The 19,411-nt window shown below is 53.6% G+C and overlaps 1 protein-coding gene across 2 annotated transcripts in view; it reads left to right on the forward strand.

Moving 5' to 3' along the window:
- LOC116955429 (voltage-dependent P/Q-type calcium channel subunit alpha-1A) overlaps positions 1 to 19,411 on the forward strand; it is a 164,574-nt gene that overhangs the window by 71,061 nt on the left and 74,102 nt on the right. For both annotated transcript variants that reach the window (XM_076052955.1, XM_076052956.1), the window contains 16 exons: positions 1,675 to 1,998; positions 2,736 to 2,848; positions 7,999 to 8,111; positions 9,260 to 9,391; positions 9,877 to 9,949; positions 10,722 to 10,839; positions 11,476 to 11,543; positions 12,450 to 12,553; positions 12,714 to 13,024; positions 13,508 to 13,622; positions 14,614 to 14,780; positions 16,226 to 16,346; positions 16,784 to 16,913; positions 17,069 to 17,128; positions 17,949 to 18,055; positions 18,912 to 18,929. In XM_076052955.1, the coding sequence (XP_075909070.1) occupies positions 1,675 to 1,998; positions 2,736 to 2,848; positions 7,999 to 8,111; positions 9,260 to 9,391; positions 9,877 to 9,949; positions 10,722 to 10,839; positions 11,476 to 11,543; positions 12,450 to 12,553; positions 12,714 to 13,024; positions 13,508 to 13,622; positions 14,614 to 14,780; positions 16,226 to 16,346; positions 16,784 to 16,913; positions 17,069 to 17,128; positions 17,949 to 18,055; positions 18,912 to 18,929 (2,074 nt within the window). The remainder of the gene's footprint in view (positions 1 to 1,674; positions 1,999 to 2,735; positions 2,849 to 7,998; positions 8,112 to 9,259; positions 9,392 to 9,876; positions 9,950 to 10,721; positions 10,840 to 11,475; positions 11,544 to 12,449; positions 12,554 to 12,713; positions 13,025 to 13,507; positions 13,623 to 14,613; positions 14,781 to 16,225; positions 16,347 to 16,783; positions 16,914 to 17,068; positions 17,129 to 17,948; positions 18,056 to 18,911; positions 18,930 to 19,411) is intronic.

Here is a 19,411-nt window from a genome sequence, read left to right on the forward strand (position 1 = left end):
CGGTGGCGAAGATTGAAATTGGTCCCGCACTTTCCGGTAGGTCGACTCGGCCCTTAATTGAGGGACCCCGGTGCGGTGTGTTAAACATCGGCACCGGGGAGACAAAGGCGCCCGGGCGTGGTGTTGGCCACCCACCCCCTCGTGTGCCACGGTGCCGGCCTTCATCGGCGATGCCGGCACTAGGGGTGTGGCGAATCGGGGCGACCACCCCACACCCCGCGCTTTAGGGGTGGTTGGCCCCAGAATGCGTTGATGGGCAGATGTGCAGTCTGCCTATCACTGCATTCTGGTCCTCACGAGAGCAAACCATGCAACATTTTATCGTTTTACTTTTAATATAAACGTCTCTGTGTAAGTACATGGAGCTATGTTTATGGGTCTCTATGCCAGTCTCTTGGTCTCTATGTGAGTATATGGGTCTCTGTGAGTCTATGGGTATCTATGTGAATGAGTCTATCGTTCTCGATGTGAGTCTATTGATCTCTGTGTGGGTCACTGGTGACCGGGTTGAGACCATCAATTTACCGCACTCGAGAAACCCGGTTTAACCACAGGCAGCGACTGTGACCCGGATTGGAACCCATGTGCTCTCAGCGGTGTAGGCTCAGCATCTGTGATCACTCAACCATCTGGTGCCTCTTTTTAAACGAAAACAACAACAACAAGAACTCTACCCGAGGAGGTCGAAAACAAGCGGCCTGAATCGCAGCTTTGATGTAAAAGGGATAATGACGGTACAGGGATCGGTGATCTTACAATGGGTTATAGGTGCAGGCGTGTCAGTTCTGGCTCACAACCACCCCTGGTAGGATACAAGTCCCACGATATCTCGAGGGAGATATATCTCGAGGGAGATATCGTGGCGCTTGTATCGTATGGGTTATTGTGAATCTTGTATCGTATGAGATATCGTGGGTGTTATATTGTACAATATATTGTGGGTCTTATATCGTACTTGGATCTTATATCGTATGAGATATAATGGGGATTTGTATTGTGCAAAATATCGTGGGTTTTATATCGTATGAGATATCGTGGTTGATGCATTATCGCAGCAAAACCGTGGCTTACAACATCCCTCCTCAACTGCACCTTCACGCTCCCTTGATCGCTTCCTTTCTCTCCTTCCCTTGGGTAAGTGGGGGAGTGAGCGAGTGATTGGGCCATTGGGTGGGTGGGTGGTGGTTGAGTGGGTTAATGAGTGAATAGGTGAGTGGGTTGGTAGATGAGTGAGTCGGGTGAATAAATGAATGAGTAGGCGGGCGAATGAATGGCATGGATAAGTGGGTGAGTCAGTGGATGAGTGAGTCGGTGGGGAGGTGAGTGAGTAGGTAGGTGGTTGGGTGAGTAAGTAGGTGGGTGAGTGAATGAGTAGGTTGGTGGGTGCGTGAGTTAGTAGGTTGGTGGGTGGATGACTGAGTAAGTGGGTTGGTGAGTAGGCGGGTGGGGGCATAAGCGAATGAGTGGGCGATCGAGTGAGTAAGTGAGCAGCCTGGCTGAGTAGGTTAGCAAGCGGGCGGACATCTGAGTGAGGTCAAAGTGAACTCGTAGCTCTACGGACGCATTGCAAATCCAACCACCATCGTCAGCCACCATCGCCACCCCCCTCCTCCTCCTCCTCCTCGTCATCGTCGTCGTACACGTGACCTCCCTGCACGTTGCCCGTCCACCCAGGCTCCCCGTTCGCCCGCGCCAGCATCACCGGCATCAAATCCGACGGCGCCAGCGCTGGCATCGGCGTGGGAATTGGCGGCGTCGGAGGGGGCAGCCTGGCCGGTGCGTCGGGCGGCACCGGGGCCGGCGGCATTGCAGCCGGCGCCGCTCCGGCCTCCTCCTCCTCGTACTTCCAGCGCAAGGAGAAGCGCCTGCGCTTCTGCATCCGCCGCATGGTGAAGTCGCAGGCGTTCTACTGGACGGTGCTCTGCCTGGTGGCGCTCAACACGCTCTGCGTCGCCATGGTCCACTACAAGCAGCCCAAGGAGCTCACCGAAGTGCTTTGTGAGTCGGCACTACTCCCATCCCCCCATCAGTCCCTCCCCCTCCTTTCACCAACCCCCCCCACCTACCAATCCTCCCCCCCCCTCGCCGATTTCTCCCCCCCAATCCGACAGAGAAATCCATAGACTCGCATAGAAACCCATAGACTCGTGTAGAGACCCACATCATTGTGTAGAGACCCACAGACTCGCATAGACACCCATATCATCGCATAAAGACCCACATCATCGCATCGAGACCCATAGACTCACATAGAGACCCACATCATTGCGTGGCGACCCACCACAGACTCGCATACAGATCCCATGGATATAGGGAGATCAATAAACAAATAGAAAGGCCTATAGACTTATGCAGAGTCCCCATAGGTTTACAGAAAAGCCCATAGACTCCCATAGACTGACGACGGCCCTGTGGCCAAACTGGGTTCTCTTGTGCGGCAAGTTTATGGTCTCAGCCCGGTCACTCGGCGACCCCGAGTTCGATTCCCGCTCACGGCCAACATCAGTGACGATTATCTGAACCGGTCCTGGGCCTCCCCTCGGTCGGCTCAGCCTTAAATGAGTACCTGGTGCGGCGTGTAAACATCGCCGCTGGGGAGATAAAGGCGGCCGGGCGTGGTGCTGGCCACCCAGCCCCTCGTGTTGCCGTGCCTGTCATTCGTAGGTGCTACTCGCTTGAAAGCACTTACCACAAAAAGTATGTTGAGGCTGTACGGGGGATTTTTGTCTTTGCAGCTTACATGGAGTTTGTGTTCCTGGGTCTCTTCCTGCTGGAAATGATGCTCAAGATGTATGGGCTCGGGATGCAGAACTACTTCCACTCCTCCTTCAACTGCTTCGACTTTGCGGTGAGATGCAGGCAGCAGCTGTAGTAGCAGCAGCAGTAGTAGCATCAGTAGGAACATGAGCAGTAGCATCATCAGTTGCAGCAGTAATAGTAGTAACAACAGCATCAGCAAAAACAGCAGATATGTCATATCTTAAGATATGCTCACGACCTACTGAAGAGATACTTACTATATACAGGGACTCCTCTACTTACGAACGGTTCCAGATATCTGTTCGTTAGTCGATTTTTAAGTACAAATTTACTCCTGTCAATTCCAAAGAAGTTGTACGGCATGTACACCAAAGACGGGGAATGGCTTTAAAAGTTGTATAATCTGTAGATGTAGATGCCATTGGTTATCCATGTTCTGCAGATGCAAATGCCACTGGTTTTTCACGTTCTGCAAATGTAGATACCACTGGGTTTTCACGCTCTGCAGATGTAGATTCCACTGGTTCTTCACGTTCTGCTGATATAGATGCCACTGGTTCTTCACGCTCTGCAGATGTAGATGCCACTGGTTCTTCACGCTCTACAGATGTAGATGCCACTGGTTCTTCACACTCTGCATATGTAGATGCCACTGGTTCTTCACGTTCTGCAGATGTAGATGCCACTGGTTCTTCACGCTCTGCAGATGTAGATGCCACTGGTTCTTCACGTTCTACAGATGTAGATGCCACTGGTTTTTCATGCTCTACAGATGTAGATGTCACTGGTTCTTCACGTTCTGCAGATGTAGATGCCACTGGTTCTTCACGTTCTGCAGATGTAGATGCCACTGGTTCTTCACGTTCTGCAGATGTAGATGTCACTGGTTCTTCACATTCTGCAAATGTAGATGCCACTGGTTCTTCACGTTCTGCAGATGTAGATGCCACTGGTTCTTCACGCTCTACAGATGTAGATGCCACTGGTTCTTCACGCTCTACAGATGTGGATGCCACTGGTTCTTCACGCTCTACAGATGTAGATGCCACTGGTTCTTCACGCTCTACAGATGTAGATACCACTGGTTCGTCACGCTCTACAGATGTAGATGCCACTGGTTCTTCACGTTCTGCAGATGTAGATGCCACTGGTTCTTCACGCTCTACAGATGTAGATGCCACTGGTTCTTCACGCTCTACAGATGTAGATGACACTGGTTCTTCACGCTCTACAGATGTAGATGCCACTGGTTCTTCACGTTCTGCAGATGTAGATGCCACTGGTTCGTCACGCTCTACAGATGTAGATGCCACTGGTTCTTCACGCTCTACAGATGTAGATGCCACTGGTTCTTCACGCTCTACAGATGTAGATGTCACTGGTTCTTCATGCTCTACAGATGTAGATGCCACTGGTTCTTCATGCTCTACAGATGTAGATGCCACTGGTTCTTCACGTTCTGCAGATGTAGATGCCACTGGTTCTTCATGCTCTACAGATGTAGATGCCACTGGTTCTTCATGCTCTACAGATGTAGATGACACTGGTTCTTCACGCTCTACAGATGTAGATGCCACTGGTTCTTCACGCTCTACAGATGTAGATGACACTGGTTCTTCACGCTCTACAGATGTAGATGCCACTGGTTCTTCACGCTCTACAGATGTAGATGACACGGGTTCTTCACGCTCTACAGATGTAGATGCCACTGGTTCTTCACGCTCTACAGATGTAGATGACACTGGTTCTTCACGCTCTACAGATGTAGATGCCACTGGTCCTTCATGTTCTGCAGATGTAGATGCCACTGGTTCTTCACGCTCTACAGATGTAGATGCCACTGGTTCTTCACGCTCTACAGATGTAGATGACACTGGTTCTTCACGCTCTACAGATGTAGATGCCACTGGTTCTTCACGCTCTACAGATGTAGATGCCACTGGTTCTTCACGCTCTACAGATGTAGATGCCACTGGTTCTTCACGCTCTACAGATGTAGATGCCACTGGTTCTTCACGCTCTACAGATGTAGATGCCACTGGTTCTTCACGCTCTACAGATGTAGATGTCACTGGTTCTTCACGCTCTACAGATGTAGATGTCACTGGTTCTTCACGCTCTACAGATGTAGATGCCACTGGTTCTTCACGCTCTACAGATGTAGATGCCACTGGTTCTTCACGCTCTACAGATGTAGATGCCACTGGTTTTCACGCTCTACAGATGTAGATGCCACTGGTTCTTCACGCTCTACAGATGTAGATGCCACTGGTTATTCACGCTCTGCAGACGTAGATGCCACTGGTTCTTCACGCTCTACAGATGTAGATGCCACTGGTTCTTCACGCTCTACAGATGTAGATGCCACTGGTTCTTCACGCTCTCCAGATGTAGATGCCACTGGTTCTCCACGCTCTACCGATGTAGATGCCACTGGTTCTTCACGCTATACAGATGTAGATGCCACTGGTTCTTCACGCTCTACAGATGTAGATGCCACTGGATCTTCACATTCTACAGATGTAGATGCCACTGGTTCTTCACGCTCTACAGATGTAGATGCCACTGGTCCTTCATGTTCTGCAGATGTAGATGCCACTGGTTCTTCACGCTCTACAGATGTAGATGCCACTGGTTCTTCATGCTCTACAGATGTAGATGACACTGGTTCTTCACGCTCTAAAGATGTAGATGCCACTGGTTCTTCACGCTCTACAGATGTAGATGCCACTGGTTCTTCACGCTCTACAGATGTGGATGCCACTGGTTCTTCACGCTCTACAGATGTAGATGCCACTGGTTCTTCACGCTCTACAGATGTAGATACCACTGGTTCGTCACGCTCTACAGATGTAGATGCCACTGGTTCTTCACGTTCTGCAGATGTAGATGCCACTGGTTCTTCACGCTCTACAGATGTAGATGCCACTGGTTCTTCACGCTCTACAGATGTAGATGACACTGGTTCTTCACACTCTACAGATGTAGATGCCACTGGTTCTTCACGTTCTGCAGATGTAGATGCCACTGGTTCGTCACGCTCTACAGATGTAGATGCCACTGGTTCTTCACGCTCTACAGATGTAGATGCCACTGGTTCTTCACGCTCTACAGATGTAGATGTCACTGGTTCTTCACGCTCTACAGATGTAGATGCCACTGGTTCTTCATGCTCTACAGATGTAGATGCCACTGGTTCTTCACGTTCTGCAGATGTAGATGCCACTGGTTCTTCATGCTCTACAGATGTAGATGCCACTGGTTCTTCATGCTCTACAGATGTAGATGACACTGGTTCTTCACGCTCTACAGATGTAGATGCCACTGGTTCTTCACGCTCTACAGATGTAGATGACACTGGTTCTTCACGCTCTACAGATGTAGATGACACTGGTTCTTCACGCTCTACAGATGTAGATGACACGGGTTCTTCACGCTCTACAGATGTAGATGCCACTGGTTCTTCACGCTCTACAGATGTAGATGACACTGGTTCTTCACGCTCTACAGATGTAGATGCCACTGGTCCTTCATGTTCTGCAGATGTAGATGCCACTGGTTCTTCACGCTCTACAGATGTAGATGCCACTGGTTCTTCACGCTCTACAGATGTAGATGCCACTGGTTCTTCACGCTCTACAGATGTAGATGCCACTGGTTCTTCACGCTCTACAGATGTAGATGCCACTGGTTCTTCACGCTCTACAGATGTAGATGCCACTGGTTCTTCACGCTCTACAGATGTAGATGCCACTGGTTCTTCACGCTCTACAGATGTAGATGCCACTGGTTCTTCACGCTCTACAGATGTAGATGTCACTGGTTCTTCACGCTCTACAGATGTAGATGTCACTGGTTCTTCACGCTCTACAGATGTAGATGCCACTGGTTCTTCACGCTCTACAGATGTAGATGCCACTGGTTCTTCACGCTCTACAGATGTAGATGCCACTGGTTTTCACGCTCTATAGATGTAGATGCCACTGGTTCTTCACGCTCTACAGATGTAGATGCCACTGGTTATTCACGCTCTGCAGACGTAGATGCCACTGGTTCTTCACGCTCTACAGATGTAGATGCCACTGGTTCTTCACGCTCTACAGATGTAGATGCCACTGGTTCTTCACGCTCTCCAGATGTAGATGCCACTGGTTCTCCACGCTCTACCGATGTAGATGCCACTGGTTCTTCACGCTCTACAGATGTAGATGCCACTGGTTCTTCACGCTCTACAGATGTAGATGACACTGGTTCTTCACGCTCTACAGATGTAGATGCCACTGGTTCTTCACGCTCTACAGATGTAGATGCCACTGGTTCTTCATGCTCTACAGATATAGATGCCACTGGTTCTTCACGCTCTACAGATGTAGATGCCACTGGTTCTTCACGCTCTACAGATGTAGATGTCACTGGTTCTTCACGCTCTACAGATGTAGATGCCACTGTTTCTTCACGCTCTACAGATGTAGATGCCACTGGTTCTTCACGCTCTACAGATGTAGATGCCACTGGTTCTTCACGCTCTGCAGATGTAGATGCCACTGGTTCTTCACGCTCTACAGATGTAGATGCCACTGGTTCTTCACGCTCTACAGATGTAGATGCCACTGGTTCTTCACGTTCTGCAGATGTAGATGCCACTGGTTCTTCACGCTCTACAGATGTAGATGCCACTGGTTCTTCATGCTCTACAGATGTAGATGCCACTGGTTCTTCACGCTCTACAGATGTAGATGTCACTGGTTCTTAACGCTCTACAGATGTAGATGCCACTGGTTCTTCACGCTCTACAGATGTAGATGCCACTGGTTCTTCACGCTCTACAGATGTAGATGCCACTGGATCTTCACATTCTACAGATGTAGATGCCACTGGTTCTTCACGTTCTACAGATCTAGATGACACTGGTTCTTCACGCTCTACAGATGTAGATGCCACTGGTTCTTCACGCTCTACAGATGTAGATGCTAATTCCCTTTGGTGTTCGTGTTTTCTCTACTCTCTTTAAACAACTGACTGAGAGATGTCTGCACAGTTGCTCTCTTCTTTTCATAAATCAACCTGTCACAGGCAATAGCATCGTGAACAGCTGCAACTGGACATACGAACAGATTTGTTCATATCTCTGAACGTTCGTAAGTCGATTTATTCGTAAGCAGATTCCCCCTATATACGAAGCGGAGCTCACCAGGAGGAGCAATGGCGTTGATGGGAGGGGATGTCCGTGCGGTGCAGGTGGTGATCGGCAGCATCTTCGAAATCATCTGGTCCACTCTGCAGCCCAGGTCGGCGTTCGGCCTCAGGGTTCTGCGGGCCCTGAGGCTTCTGAGGATCTTCAAGGTGACCAAGTGAGTGGGACCCCCCACACCCCCACATCCCCCCACCCCCACCACCCCCCCCAACGACACACGATACTTCTTAGCGCTTGGGGACTTTCCGTAGCGGCAGCCGATGGCGATGACGACGACGATAACGACAACGACGATGACGACGACGACGACGACGACGACGATGACGACAACGACGATGACGATGACGACGATGATGACGACGACGACGATGACGACAATGACGACGACGATGATGACGATGATGACGACGATGACAACGACTCGCCCTGCAAGACGCTTGGCGCTGTGCGGACGAACGAAGTGTCGCGGTGTCCGATGTGGCCGCGGTGCGTGTACCCAGTGCGATGTGTAAAGAAGCGTCACTGCCGGGGGGGTGGGGGGAGACAAAGGTGGCCGGGCGTGGCGGTGTCCACACCCATAATACAAGTTTCCCCCCCCCCCCTCCATGGGTTTGATCGCGTAATTATAAACGCATGCGCCGTTAAACCCGCCACCACCCGACACGACCATTTGGTAAGGTTTGTCACGTAACACAAAAACGTGCGCAATTAGCTTCGACATCAGCACGAAGCCGGTTGTGCGTTGGAGCGAACCCATGGCAATATTTACATTTCGAGTGACCGTGACGTTTGGCTGGCGATTGTGGTCGCCACCCACCCCTAGCGTGTACCACGGTGGCGGCTTTCATACGTGCTGCTGCTGGCTTACGGCACTTGCCCTCAACAGCCTGCGAGAGCCTATATGGGGGGCCTTTGTCTCTACGTGGGTAATGGTCGTCTCTTGAGGGGAGCGGTGGCGTAGCGGTTAGCGCCACGCTGCGCTACGAACCCCGGCGACCCGGGCTCCATCCCCGCTCACGGCCAACACCAATGACGATTATCTGAACCGGTCCTGGGCCTCCCCCCGAGGTCGACTCAGCCTCAAATTAGTACCTGGTGCTGTGCGTAAGCATCGCCACTTAGGGAGACAGAGGCGGCCGCGGCGTGGTGCTGGCCACCCCCCTCCTCGTGTGCGACAGTGCCGGCCTTCATAGGTGTTCGCAATCAGCACGTGTCCCCAACAGTCAGCACGTGTCCCCAACAGTCTGTTACAGGCTACACGAGGGGGCGGGGATGCATTGTCTGTGCGCGTGCGCTTGTATGTAGGTACTGGTCATCTTTGCGGAATCTGGTTGTGTCTCTGCTCAACTCCATGAAGTCCATCGTGTCCCTCCTCTTCCTGCTCTTCCTCTTCATCGTCGTCTTCGCTCTGCTGGGCATGCAGCTCTTCGGGGGCCAGTGAGTGGAATGCAGTCAAACTTTACCAGGGTCCCCCCCCCCTCCTGCTGGATTCCGACCGCGAAAAAAAAATCTCCACAAATACCGGAGAGAGAAGAAATCCGTTGGGGGTGAAAATAAAATCTCGCACGCCAAATGTAACCCCCCCCTCCTCATCCTCCTCCTCCTTGTTATCAGAGAACGGAACCAACTTAAGCAGATATCATACAGCTACCTCCGAGATCCGCTTCTTGAAACGACGTCTGGTCCACACAGAACGGCTTCACGGAAGCGCATTCCACAGAACTACCTCTGAGATTTCTTCTGCAGAGGGCAGCAATCTCCCCCCCCTGCTCTGCCATATGAGAGTAATGTTTGTTGCACGGCAGTAAAAATTTATGTTTGTTTTATTTTTGTTAATTCTCAGAGCCAGCAATGGGATCTCTAGCGGATGCGCCCTCGGATGTCTTTGTAATTCGTTTTCTCTCTCGCCCGTCTTCCTCCAGATTTAACTTCGACCACAGCACCCCCGACACGAACTTCAACACCTTCCCGGCGGCCATCATGACCGTGTTCCAGGCAGGTCCCTCTGTTCCTCACTCGCACCCCCGGTATCGCGCACTCCGCACGAAGCATGCAGCCAGGGGACGACGATGGTGACGGTGGTGGCGGTGATGGTCGGTGGTGGCGATGATGGTGATGGCAATGATGAAGATGGTGATGAAGATGATGACAATGATGATGATGATTTTTCGATTTAAAGCTTTCGTGACTACAAGGATTCATCTTCTTTGGTTCTTTCGGTAAAGTCACGTAGAATGAGAATAAAATAATAAATTGATAATATAAAATAACAATAAAATTCTCACAACGTTTTGGCCACAACACAAGTGGCCTTCATCAGGTGAAGGGACGAGACTGTCTGGTCGTGACAGCAATGATGGCGATGACAATAGCAATGATGATGCCGATGATGGAGATGATATTGGTGATGAAGATGGTGATTGAGATAGTGATGATGATAACGATGAAGCGATGATGATGATGGCGATGATGGTAGTGATGATGGCAATGATGGTAGTGATGATGGTAGTGATGATGGTAGTGATGATGGTGTTGATGGAGAAGATGATGATGGCGATGATGGTGGCGATGGTGATGATGGTGATCATGACAGCAATGATGGCGATGACAATAGCAATGATGATGCCGAACATGGTGATGAAGATGGTGATGATAACGATGATGGCAATAATGATGATAGTGATGATGGCGACGATGGTGGTGATAGCGATGATCGCGATGATGGTGGCGATGATGATGATGACGACTTGCCCTGCGCTGCTTGCAGATCCTGACGGGCGAGGACTGGAACGTGGTGATGTACGATGCCATCGTGTCGCAGGGCGGCGTCGACGACGGGATGTTCGCCTCCCTCTACTTCATCGTCCTCACCCTCTTCGGGAACTGTATCCTAACCCCCCACCACCCCCACCCTCCACATCATCGTCCTCACATGAACTCCAGTCATCCTCGCGGCAGTAGCAGCAGCAGTGGTGGTGGCTTTCTTGGCTGGCTGCTGCTCCTGCGACCGTCTGGAACGCTCTTCCCTTTCCGATATTAAGAAGTCCACTCCAGGAGCTGTATGGCACTTTAAATCATCATTTGGATTGACAAACTAATTTCCTGAGAACCGCTTGTTGTTGTTGTTGTTGATGTGTCTTTAGTTTGTTGTCCCTTTCCCCCGCCCGCACCTCCGATTAGCATGGTTGGCTACGTACGGTGCGAAAGAAGTTCAACGCACGTAGATACGCAACGCACTCCAGCTGAGGCGTGAAATGTTTAAACATCAGCTCTGTCCATCTGTCTGCCTGTCCATTTGTCTTTCCGTCTGGGTTCCCATCGGTCTCTCTATCCGTGTGTCTCCCCATCTTTCCATGTGTCCATCTGTCCATCCCTCTGTTCGTCCGTCCGTGCGTCCGATGTCTGTCCATCCGTCCACCCGTCCGGCGTGTGCGTGCTCGTGTCCGCCTGCTAAGGTTGTCCCTTGAGCTTCTGCGCGGTGTCCGTGCTGAGCCCTTAGCGACGTCCACTGTGACGCACAGACACCCTCCTCAACGTCTTCCTGGCCATCGCTGTGGACAATCTCGCCAATGCCCAGGAGCTGACCAAGGTGATGAATCGATGAGGGTGATCGTCGGTGCCCCGAGCGCAGGGAGCAGCGGCGCAGCGGTTAGCGCGGCCGCGTTACGAAACCCGGCAGCCCGAGTTCGGTTCCCCGCTCACGACCCACCACCGACACCGGTGACGGTTGTCTGAACCGGTCCCGGCCTCCCCCTAGGTCCACTCAGCCTGCGACGAGTACTTTGTTCAGAATACTGCAGCGAGAGTGCTTACACGGTCACCATTCCGTGAGCGCATTACACCAGGTCCTCTTAGCACTTCATTGGCTACCGGTCAAATTCCGGATGCATTTTTATGCTACTGCTATTCACCTTTAAGGCTTTAAAAGGGCTCGCCCCACATTACTTGCAGGAACTATTACATTGATATATTCCATCACGGTCCTTAACATCTTCTGATCTCCAACTTCTCGGCACTCCCAGGTTGCGCTCTTTTGGTGACCGGGCTTTTGTTAGTGTGGCACCGAAACCATGGATCGCCTTGCTACTTGAAATCAGGGCAATCAGAGTCGGTAGATTCAAGTCCGCTTTGAAACTCCATCTCTTTAAAGTTGCCTTGCCTCTCGAGTTCGGTTGGTTGCCCCCTGGTTCTGTTTTTGTCTCCTGCTCTTCATGCGTTGCGCACTGGGATCCCAGGTATGAGAATGCACAACCATACATTTGATTTATTATTATTATTATTATCGCTGCAAACATCGCCACTCGAGAGACGAAGGCGTGTGGTGTGTTGGCCACCCGGGCACCGGCCTTCCGTGGGTGCCGCTTCATCGCCAAACGGCATTTGCCCCGACGGTCCGTTGCGGCTACGCTGGGGCGACCTTTGTCCTTGATGTGGCTGGCGGTGGGAGCTTGACGCGTACGGGAGATGTATGTGGGTGTTGCGCGGTTACTCCCAGCAGGACGAGGAGGAGGAAGAGGAGGCTGCCACGCATAAACTCGCCATGCAGAAAGCCCGGGAGGTCGCGGAGGTCAGCCCCATGTCGGCCGCCAATCTGTCCAGGTGGGGATACGCGGCGGCGTCGTCGTCGTCATCGTTGTTGTAATCATCATCGTCACCATCAACGTCATCATCGCTGTCACCCTCATCATCATATCATCATCACCATCGCCACCGTCGCTTACTCCCTTCCTCCCTTCCTCCCCGCGCCGTCGTGCGCCAGCAAGGAGCCACGGCTCTCCTCCAAGCCACGCTCCGTGTGGGAGCAGCGCGCCAACGAGCTGCGGCGCCAGCACCTGCGCGCCACCAGCACGGAGGCCCTCAACGCCAGCCCCTTCCGCACCTCGTCGGCCTGCTACCGGCCCCCGCCCGACCCCACGGCCACGCGGCCCCCGCAGGCCGCCGGAGCCGCCGGAGCCGCCGGAGCCGCCGTCGTTGGCGGCGGCTCCGGCGTCGGAGTCGGCGGAATCGCCGGCGCCGTGCCGACCGGAGGCCTGGCGCTCGGGCACCCGGGCCGCGATGACGTGTTTACCGGTGAGTGGTGGTAATGGTGGTGGTGGTAACGGTGGTGGTGGTAATGGTGGTGCTAGTAACAGTGGTGGTGGTGGTAACGGTAGTGTAGTAGCATGTTAGCGCCGTGTTGCGCAACGAACCCGGCAATCCCGAGTTCGATTACTGCTCACGGTCACCAACATCGGTGATGATTATCTGAACTGGTCCTAGGCCCCTCTCCGAGATCGACTCATCCTCAAAATGAGTACCTGGTGAAGTGGCTGGATGGTGTGGACGGTGGTGGGTGGTGTTCAGTTAATTCTTCAACCCAACCATCTATCCGCTCCACCCACCCATCCATCCGTTCGTCCATACGACCGTCCATCCGCCCATAAGTCCATCCTATTTGTCCCCCTGTCTGTCAGTCCAACCGTCTGTTTGTCCATCCATCCAATCTGTCCAATCCGTCTGTCCATCCATCCGTCGGTGCATTTATCTGACCGGCTGCGTGCGTGTGCCTCGCAGGAGAGAGGGAGTTCCTCCTCACCTCCTCGGGCCTGGAGGCCCCGCGGAGACCCAACGGAGTGCCGCGGGACGGGGAGCTCAACGGGCAGAGGGGCGCCGCCGATGGCGTGCGCAGGTACCGGTTCGAATCCAGTGGCCGCCCCCCGGCCAACAACAATAACAATAATCAATTACATTTATAAAGTGGCGCACCTTTATCCGCAAATGCTCGCAGGCTAGGCGGGGGAGTTAAAGGTCTGTTTAAAAAGTGAGTTTTCAAGACAAAACTTAAACAGCAGTCCCTAATGTCTCATTGCCAAAGGCGCAAAGCAATGAGTCTGGCAGCTGCACAGTGGCAACATCCATTCACCCATTCACCCATTCACCCATTCATCCACTCACCCAGTCACCCACTCACCCGCTCATCCACTCACCCACTCATCCACTCACTCACCCAGTCACCCAGTCACCCACTCATCCACTCACCCAGTCACCCACTCATCCACTCACCCAGTCACCCACTCACCAAGTCACTCACTCACCCACTCACCAAGTCGCTCACTCACCCACACACCCACTCATCCACCCACTCATCCACTCATTCACCCACTCACCAACCCAACCACTCAGACGCATCCACTCACCCACTAACCTACAAGACGGCACTGAAACAGCTCTCTCTAAGTAGGACGCTAGATATCCGGCGATGCCACTCGCAAGCGGTAGGCCTCTACGTGATGGCATCGTGGTCAGAATGCGCCAATAATTTTTCTTTTTTTTCATCTTTATCCACACCGCAAACGACCCGATTGGGTATGCCGTGGAGAAGGGCCATCACCCGGAACGTCACGCGAGTTGAATCGTTAGTTGTAACAATAACAAGAAGGGTGTTTTATTTTTCTCTTTTTTTTTTACTTGTGTACGGCACTTTTGAGATGACCAATTTGATAAGTGCTTCATTAAACTGAGTTCCTCATCATCGTTATAATTATGATCATTATAATAAAAGTAACTCATGGAGAGTCAGTCTCCACCCGCTTCCCCGACACGCAGCCAGAAACCGCCCGGGTTCGAGTCCCGACTCGGGTGATGGTGTCTCGCTTCCCCCCACGCCACCCCCCGCCCAGGGACGGCCACATGGGCATCAACGCCACCGTTGGCGTGCCCTCCCTCGACGCCAAGGGCCCAGGGTCAGAGGGCAACGGCAAGGGTGGGGGCAAGGCCGAGCCGAGCCAGCTGGTGAAGATCCCGGTCACTCTCACCGGGCCCGCCGGAGACTCCACGCAGCTGCAAGGTGCCAGGTTTACTCTGCCTCCCTCCGCACGGGCGTGGCAGTTTAACACGCAGTGGTAGGCTTTCGTAACCAACATCATCCACATTCCACAATGGAGGTTTTTTTTGGGTTAGATCGCATAAATACATGAATGTGTCGTTAAACCCCGCCACCATCCGACACAGCCAACTAGTAAGGGTTGTCACATAAACAGAACATGCCAATTCGTCACTAGTGCAGCACACCGGTGTGTTAGAGAGCCAAGCCACAACATTTACAATCTGAGTACGACGTTTCGCCAGTAATTACAACTAGCTTCATCAGGCGACAGCCAGATTTGTGGAGAAGTCCACATAACTGATGTCACTACTGTGTTGAGACAGTCCCAGGAAATGAAGGGTTCTGTAGGTGGAGAGCGTCCGGGTGTCACTGAGGTCGCGTCAGGCAGTGACATCTGGCGTGAACCCGATAGGGCACGTGACCGGACCAAGGGGGGCCAGGGGACCCCAGATGGGGGCGCGGTGGTCACGTGGTAAGGGACCTAGACCTTCCCGAAGGATCGGGAAGGGGGCGTGGCCGAGGGCGGAGCCGACCACGCCGCAGCCGTTATAAGCCTCGTGCGGAGAGAGAGCGGGGCTGAAGATGCCATCTTCGGTCCTCGAGTCTCCGATCTCCGCTCGTGCACCAGGCAGCCTGGTCACCTGTCCTCGTCCCGTTATGTATTTATCCCTCCCAGTGTTAGTTAAATTAGGAACGGCGGTCACCACCTTATAAAGTTGTTCGAGTGTGTCTGTTTAATAAATAGTGTTGCCTCCAAGTTTAAGTGTGCGTCTCAAGTGAACCCATTACACTTATATAGAGGCATATATGTGTTGACCACACTTCTACGCTGTTCTTGCGAAAAGTGGGGGGGGGTGGGGATTAATGAGTCAATGTACATTATGCATGTGCATTATGCGAGCCCATTGCCTGTCCATTGTGTGTATTAAAATAGGCACTAAGTGGGTAGCTATCCGAACGGTTCAAATTATTTTTATTTTTTTCAATTTAGATAGATTATCTAATTAGATTAATTATTACTCTTGGCCAGTAGTAGCTAGTTTTGGCGTGGTGTCGAGCAGTTAGCATCGGCACGGTGTAACAACAACGCCACCGTGACCTCCGCCCTCACCACTACCACCGTCACCGCCGCTACCACCTTCACCAACACCACCGCCACTGCCACCAACACCGCCAACACTACCATCGTCACCACTACCACCATCACCACTACCACCATCACCAACACCACTACCATCGTCACCACTACCACCGTCACCACCGCTACCACTATCACCAACACCATCACCACCACCAACACAACCAATGCTGCCACTACCAACGTCACCACAACCATTACCAACACCGCCAACACCATCACCTCCAATACCACTGCCGCCACCACCGTGGCCGCGTTTGTGCCACAGGCGCGGGGAAGGAGGAGAAAGAGGCGGAGGCGGAGGAGGGGGAGGGGGCGGAGGGCGACCCCACGGGCCCCAAGCCCATGGTGCCCTTCAGTTCCATGTTCGTCTTCAGCACCACCAACCCGTACGTACTGCCACGCACCACCACACACCACCAACAGAAACCGCCACCACCACCGCCACGCACCACCACCACGCACCGTCACCACCACCATCACCACCACCACCACGCACCGTCACCGTCACCACCACCACACACGACCACCACAAACCGCCACAACTACCGCGCACCGCCACCACCACAAACCACCACCGCCACCACAACCACCATGCACCACCGCCACCACCACGAACCACCACCTCCACCACCGCCACCACTATGAACCACCGCCGGCACTTACACCACCACCATGCACCACCACGAACCACCACCACCACGAACTACCGCCACCACCACGAGCCACCACCACCACGAACCACCACGAACCACCACCACCACGAACCACCACCACCACGAACCACCACCACCGCCGCCCAGCTGATCACCGCGTGTGCGTGCAGTGTGCGCCGTGCGTGCCACTACGTGGTGAACATGCGCTACTTCGAGATGTGCATCCTCCTGGTCATCGCCATGAGCAGCATCGCGCTCGCCGCAGAGGACCCCGTCGATGCCGGCTCCATCCGCAACAAGGTGCGCGCACGCAGACACTGACAAAGATCCCCCGGGTAGCCTCGACGGACCGTTGGGGCGAGTGCCGTTAGCGGGCGCCTGCGAAGGCCGGCACCGCGGCACACGAGGGGGTGGTTGCCCGGCTCCTGACAGCGGGTCTTGCTCTGTCGTTGCAGGTGCTGCGGTACTTCGATTACGTCTTCACTGGGGTCTTCACCTTCGAAATGGTCTTTAAGGTTTGTCGGCGTTCGCCGTTTGTTGCGCCCCTGGCGGCAGCCGCTGCCGGGAACGTTGTCCATCCTCGGGCGGTGAACGTCATGATGATGACGATGACGACGATGATGATGATGACAATGATGACAACGAAGATGACAACGACGATGACAATGACAACGACGATGATGACAACGACGACGATGATGATGATGATGACGATGATGATGACGACGATGACGATGATGATGATGACGACAACGATGATGATGACGACGATGATGACGATGATGACGATGATGACGATGATGACGATGATGATGACGACGACGACGACGATGATGATGATGATGACGACGACGACGACGACGACGATGATGATGATGACGACGACGATGATGATGACGATGATGATGACGACGATGACATGGATGATGATGACGACGATGACATGGATGATGATGACGATGATGACATCGATGATGATGACGACGATGACAACGACGATGACAACGACGATGACGACGATGATGATGATAACGACGATGACAACGGTGATGATGACGACGATGACAACGATGATAATGATGATGATGATGACGACGCACGCAGCGCATTCCTGGTGACGCTTACGGGGTTTACGTTGTGGGCAGCTGAGGGACAGCATGGCAAACGCCATTGCTGTACTGTAATCCTACGCCCCCCCCCCACATCCATTTCTGACGGCGGGCCGCCGGTATCCCCCCCTCTCACTCTGCTCCTCCTCCCCCTCCTCCTCCTCCCTTCTCCTCCCTCCTCTCTCCCCTCCTCCTTCTCCTCGTCGTCGCTGCCTGCTGCGAGCAGATGATCGACCTGGGCCTGGTGCTCCACCGTGGGGCCTACTTCCGCGACCCCTGGAACATCCTGGACTTCATCGTCGTGAGCGGCGCCCTCCTCGCGTTTGCCTTCTCGTGAGTCCACGCTCGCAAACGCGCCGCTGGAGCGCCACCTGACCGCTCAAGCCTGACCTTGACAGCTAAACCCTGAACCTGACAGGCAAACCCTGACCCTGACAGCTAAACCCTGAACCTGATAGCTAAACCCTGACCCTGACAGCTAAACCCTGAACCTGACAGCCAAACCCTGAACCTGACAGCCAAACCCTGAACCTGACAGCCAAACCCTGAACTTGACAGCCAAACCCTGATCCTGATAGCTAAACCCTGACCCTGACAGCTAAACCCTGAACCTGACAGCCAAACCCTGATCCTGACAGCTAAACCCTGACCCTGACAGCTAAACCCTGACCCTGACAGCTAAACCCTGACCCTGACAGCTAAACCCTGAACCTGACAGCCAAACCCTGAACCTGACGGCCAAACCCTGAACCTGACAGCCAAACCCTGAACCTGACAGCCAAACCCTGACCCTGATAGCTAAACCCTGACCCTGACAGCTAAACCCTGAACCTGACAGCCAAACCCTGAACCTGACAGCCAAACCCTGACCCTGATAGCTAAACCCTGACCCTGACAGCTAAACCCTGACCCTGACAGCTAAACCCTGACCCTGACAGCCAAACCCTGACCCTGAGCGCTCAATTCTGACCCTGACCGCTGGACGCTAGACATAACTGCTACACCCTGACCTTGACCACTCAACTCTAACCCTGACCGCTAAATGGTAACCCTGACCGCTAAACCTAATCCTTACCCTGGCTGCTGAACCCTGACCGAATGAACCCTAACACGAGCTGCCACACCCCCCCCCACCGCGTGTCTCTAACTCCACCCTCTCCCCTTCTCTCTCTCCCCTCCACAACCGCAGAAGCAACACGGAAGCCGAGTAAGATGTGACGCCTCGGTGCACTCCACCGCTGCACGTTACACACAAACATACACACCATCCCTCCCTCCCTCCCACCCACCATCCCTCCCACCCACCTCCCACCACCCTTACCCCCCACCACCCTTACCCCCCACGACCACCCACCCACCATCTCTCCCTCCCTCCCACCCACCATCCCTCCCACCCACCTCCCACCACCCTTACCCCCCACGACCACCCACCCACCATCCCTCCCTCCCTCCTACCCACCATCCCTCCCACCCACCTCCCACCACCCTCCACCCTTACCCCCCACAACCACCCACCCACCATCCCTCCCTCCCTCCCACCATACCTCCCACCCACCTCCCACCACCCTACACCCTTACCACCCACCCACCCACCATCCCTCCCACCCACCTCCCACCACCACCACACCCCCCACCACCCTCCACCCTTACCCCCCACGACGACCCACCCACCATCCCTCCCCCCTACCA

The sequence above is a fragment of the Petromyzon marinus genome, chromosome 59, assembly GCF_048934315.1.
Source record: "Petromyzon marinus isolate PM22_M1 ecotype Great Lakes invasive population chromosome 59, UKy_Petmar_22M1.pri1.0, whole genome shotgun sequence".
Taxonomy (NCBI): domain Eukaryota; kingdom Metazoa; phylum Chordata; class Hyperoartia; order Petromyzontiformes; family Petromyzontidae; genus Petromyzon; species Petromyzon marinus.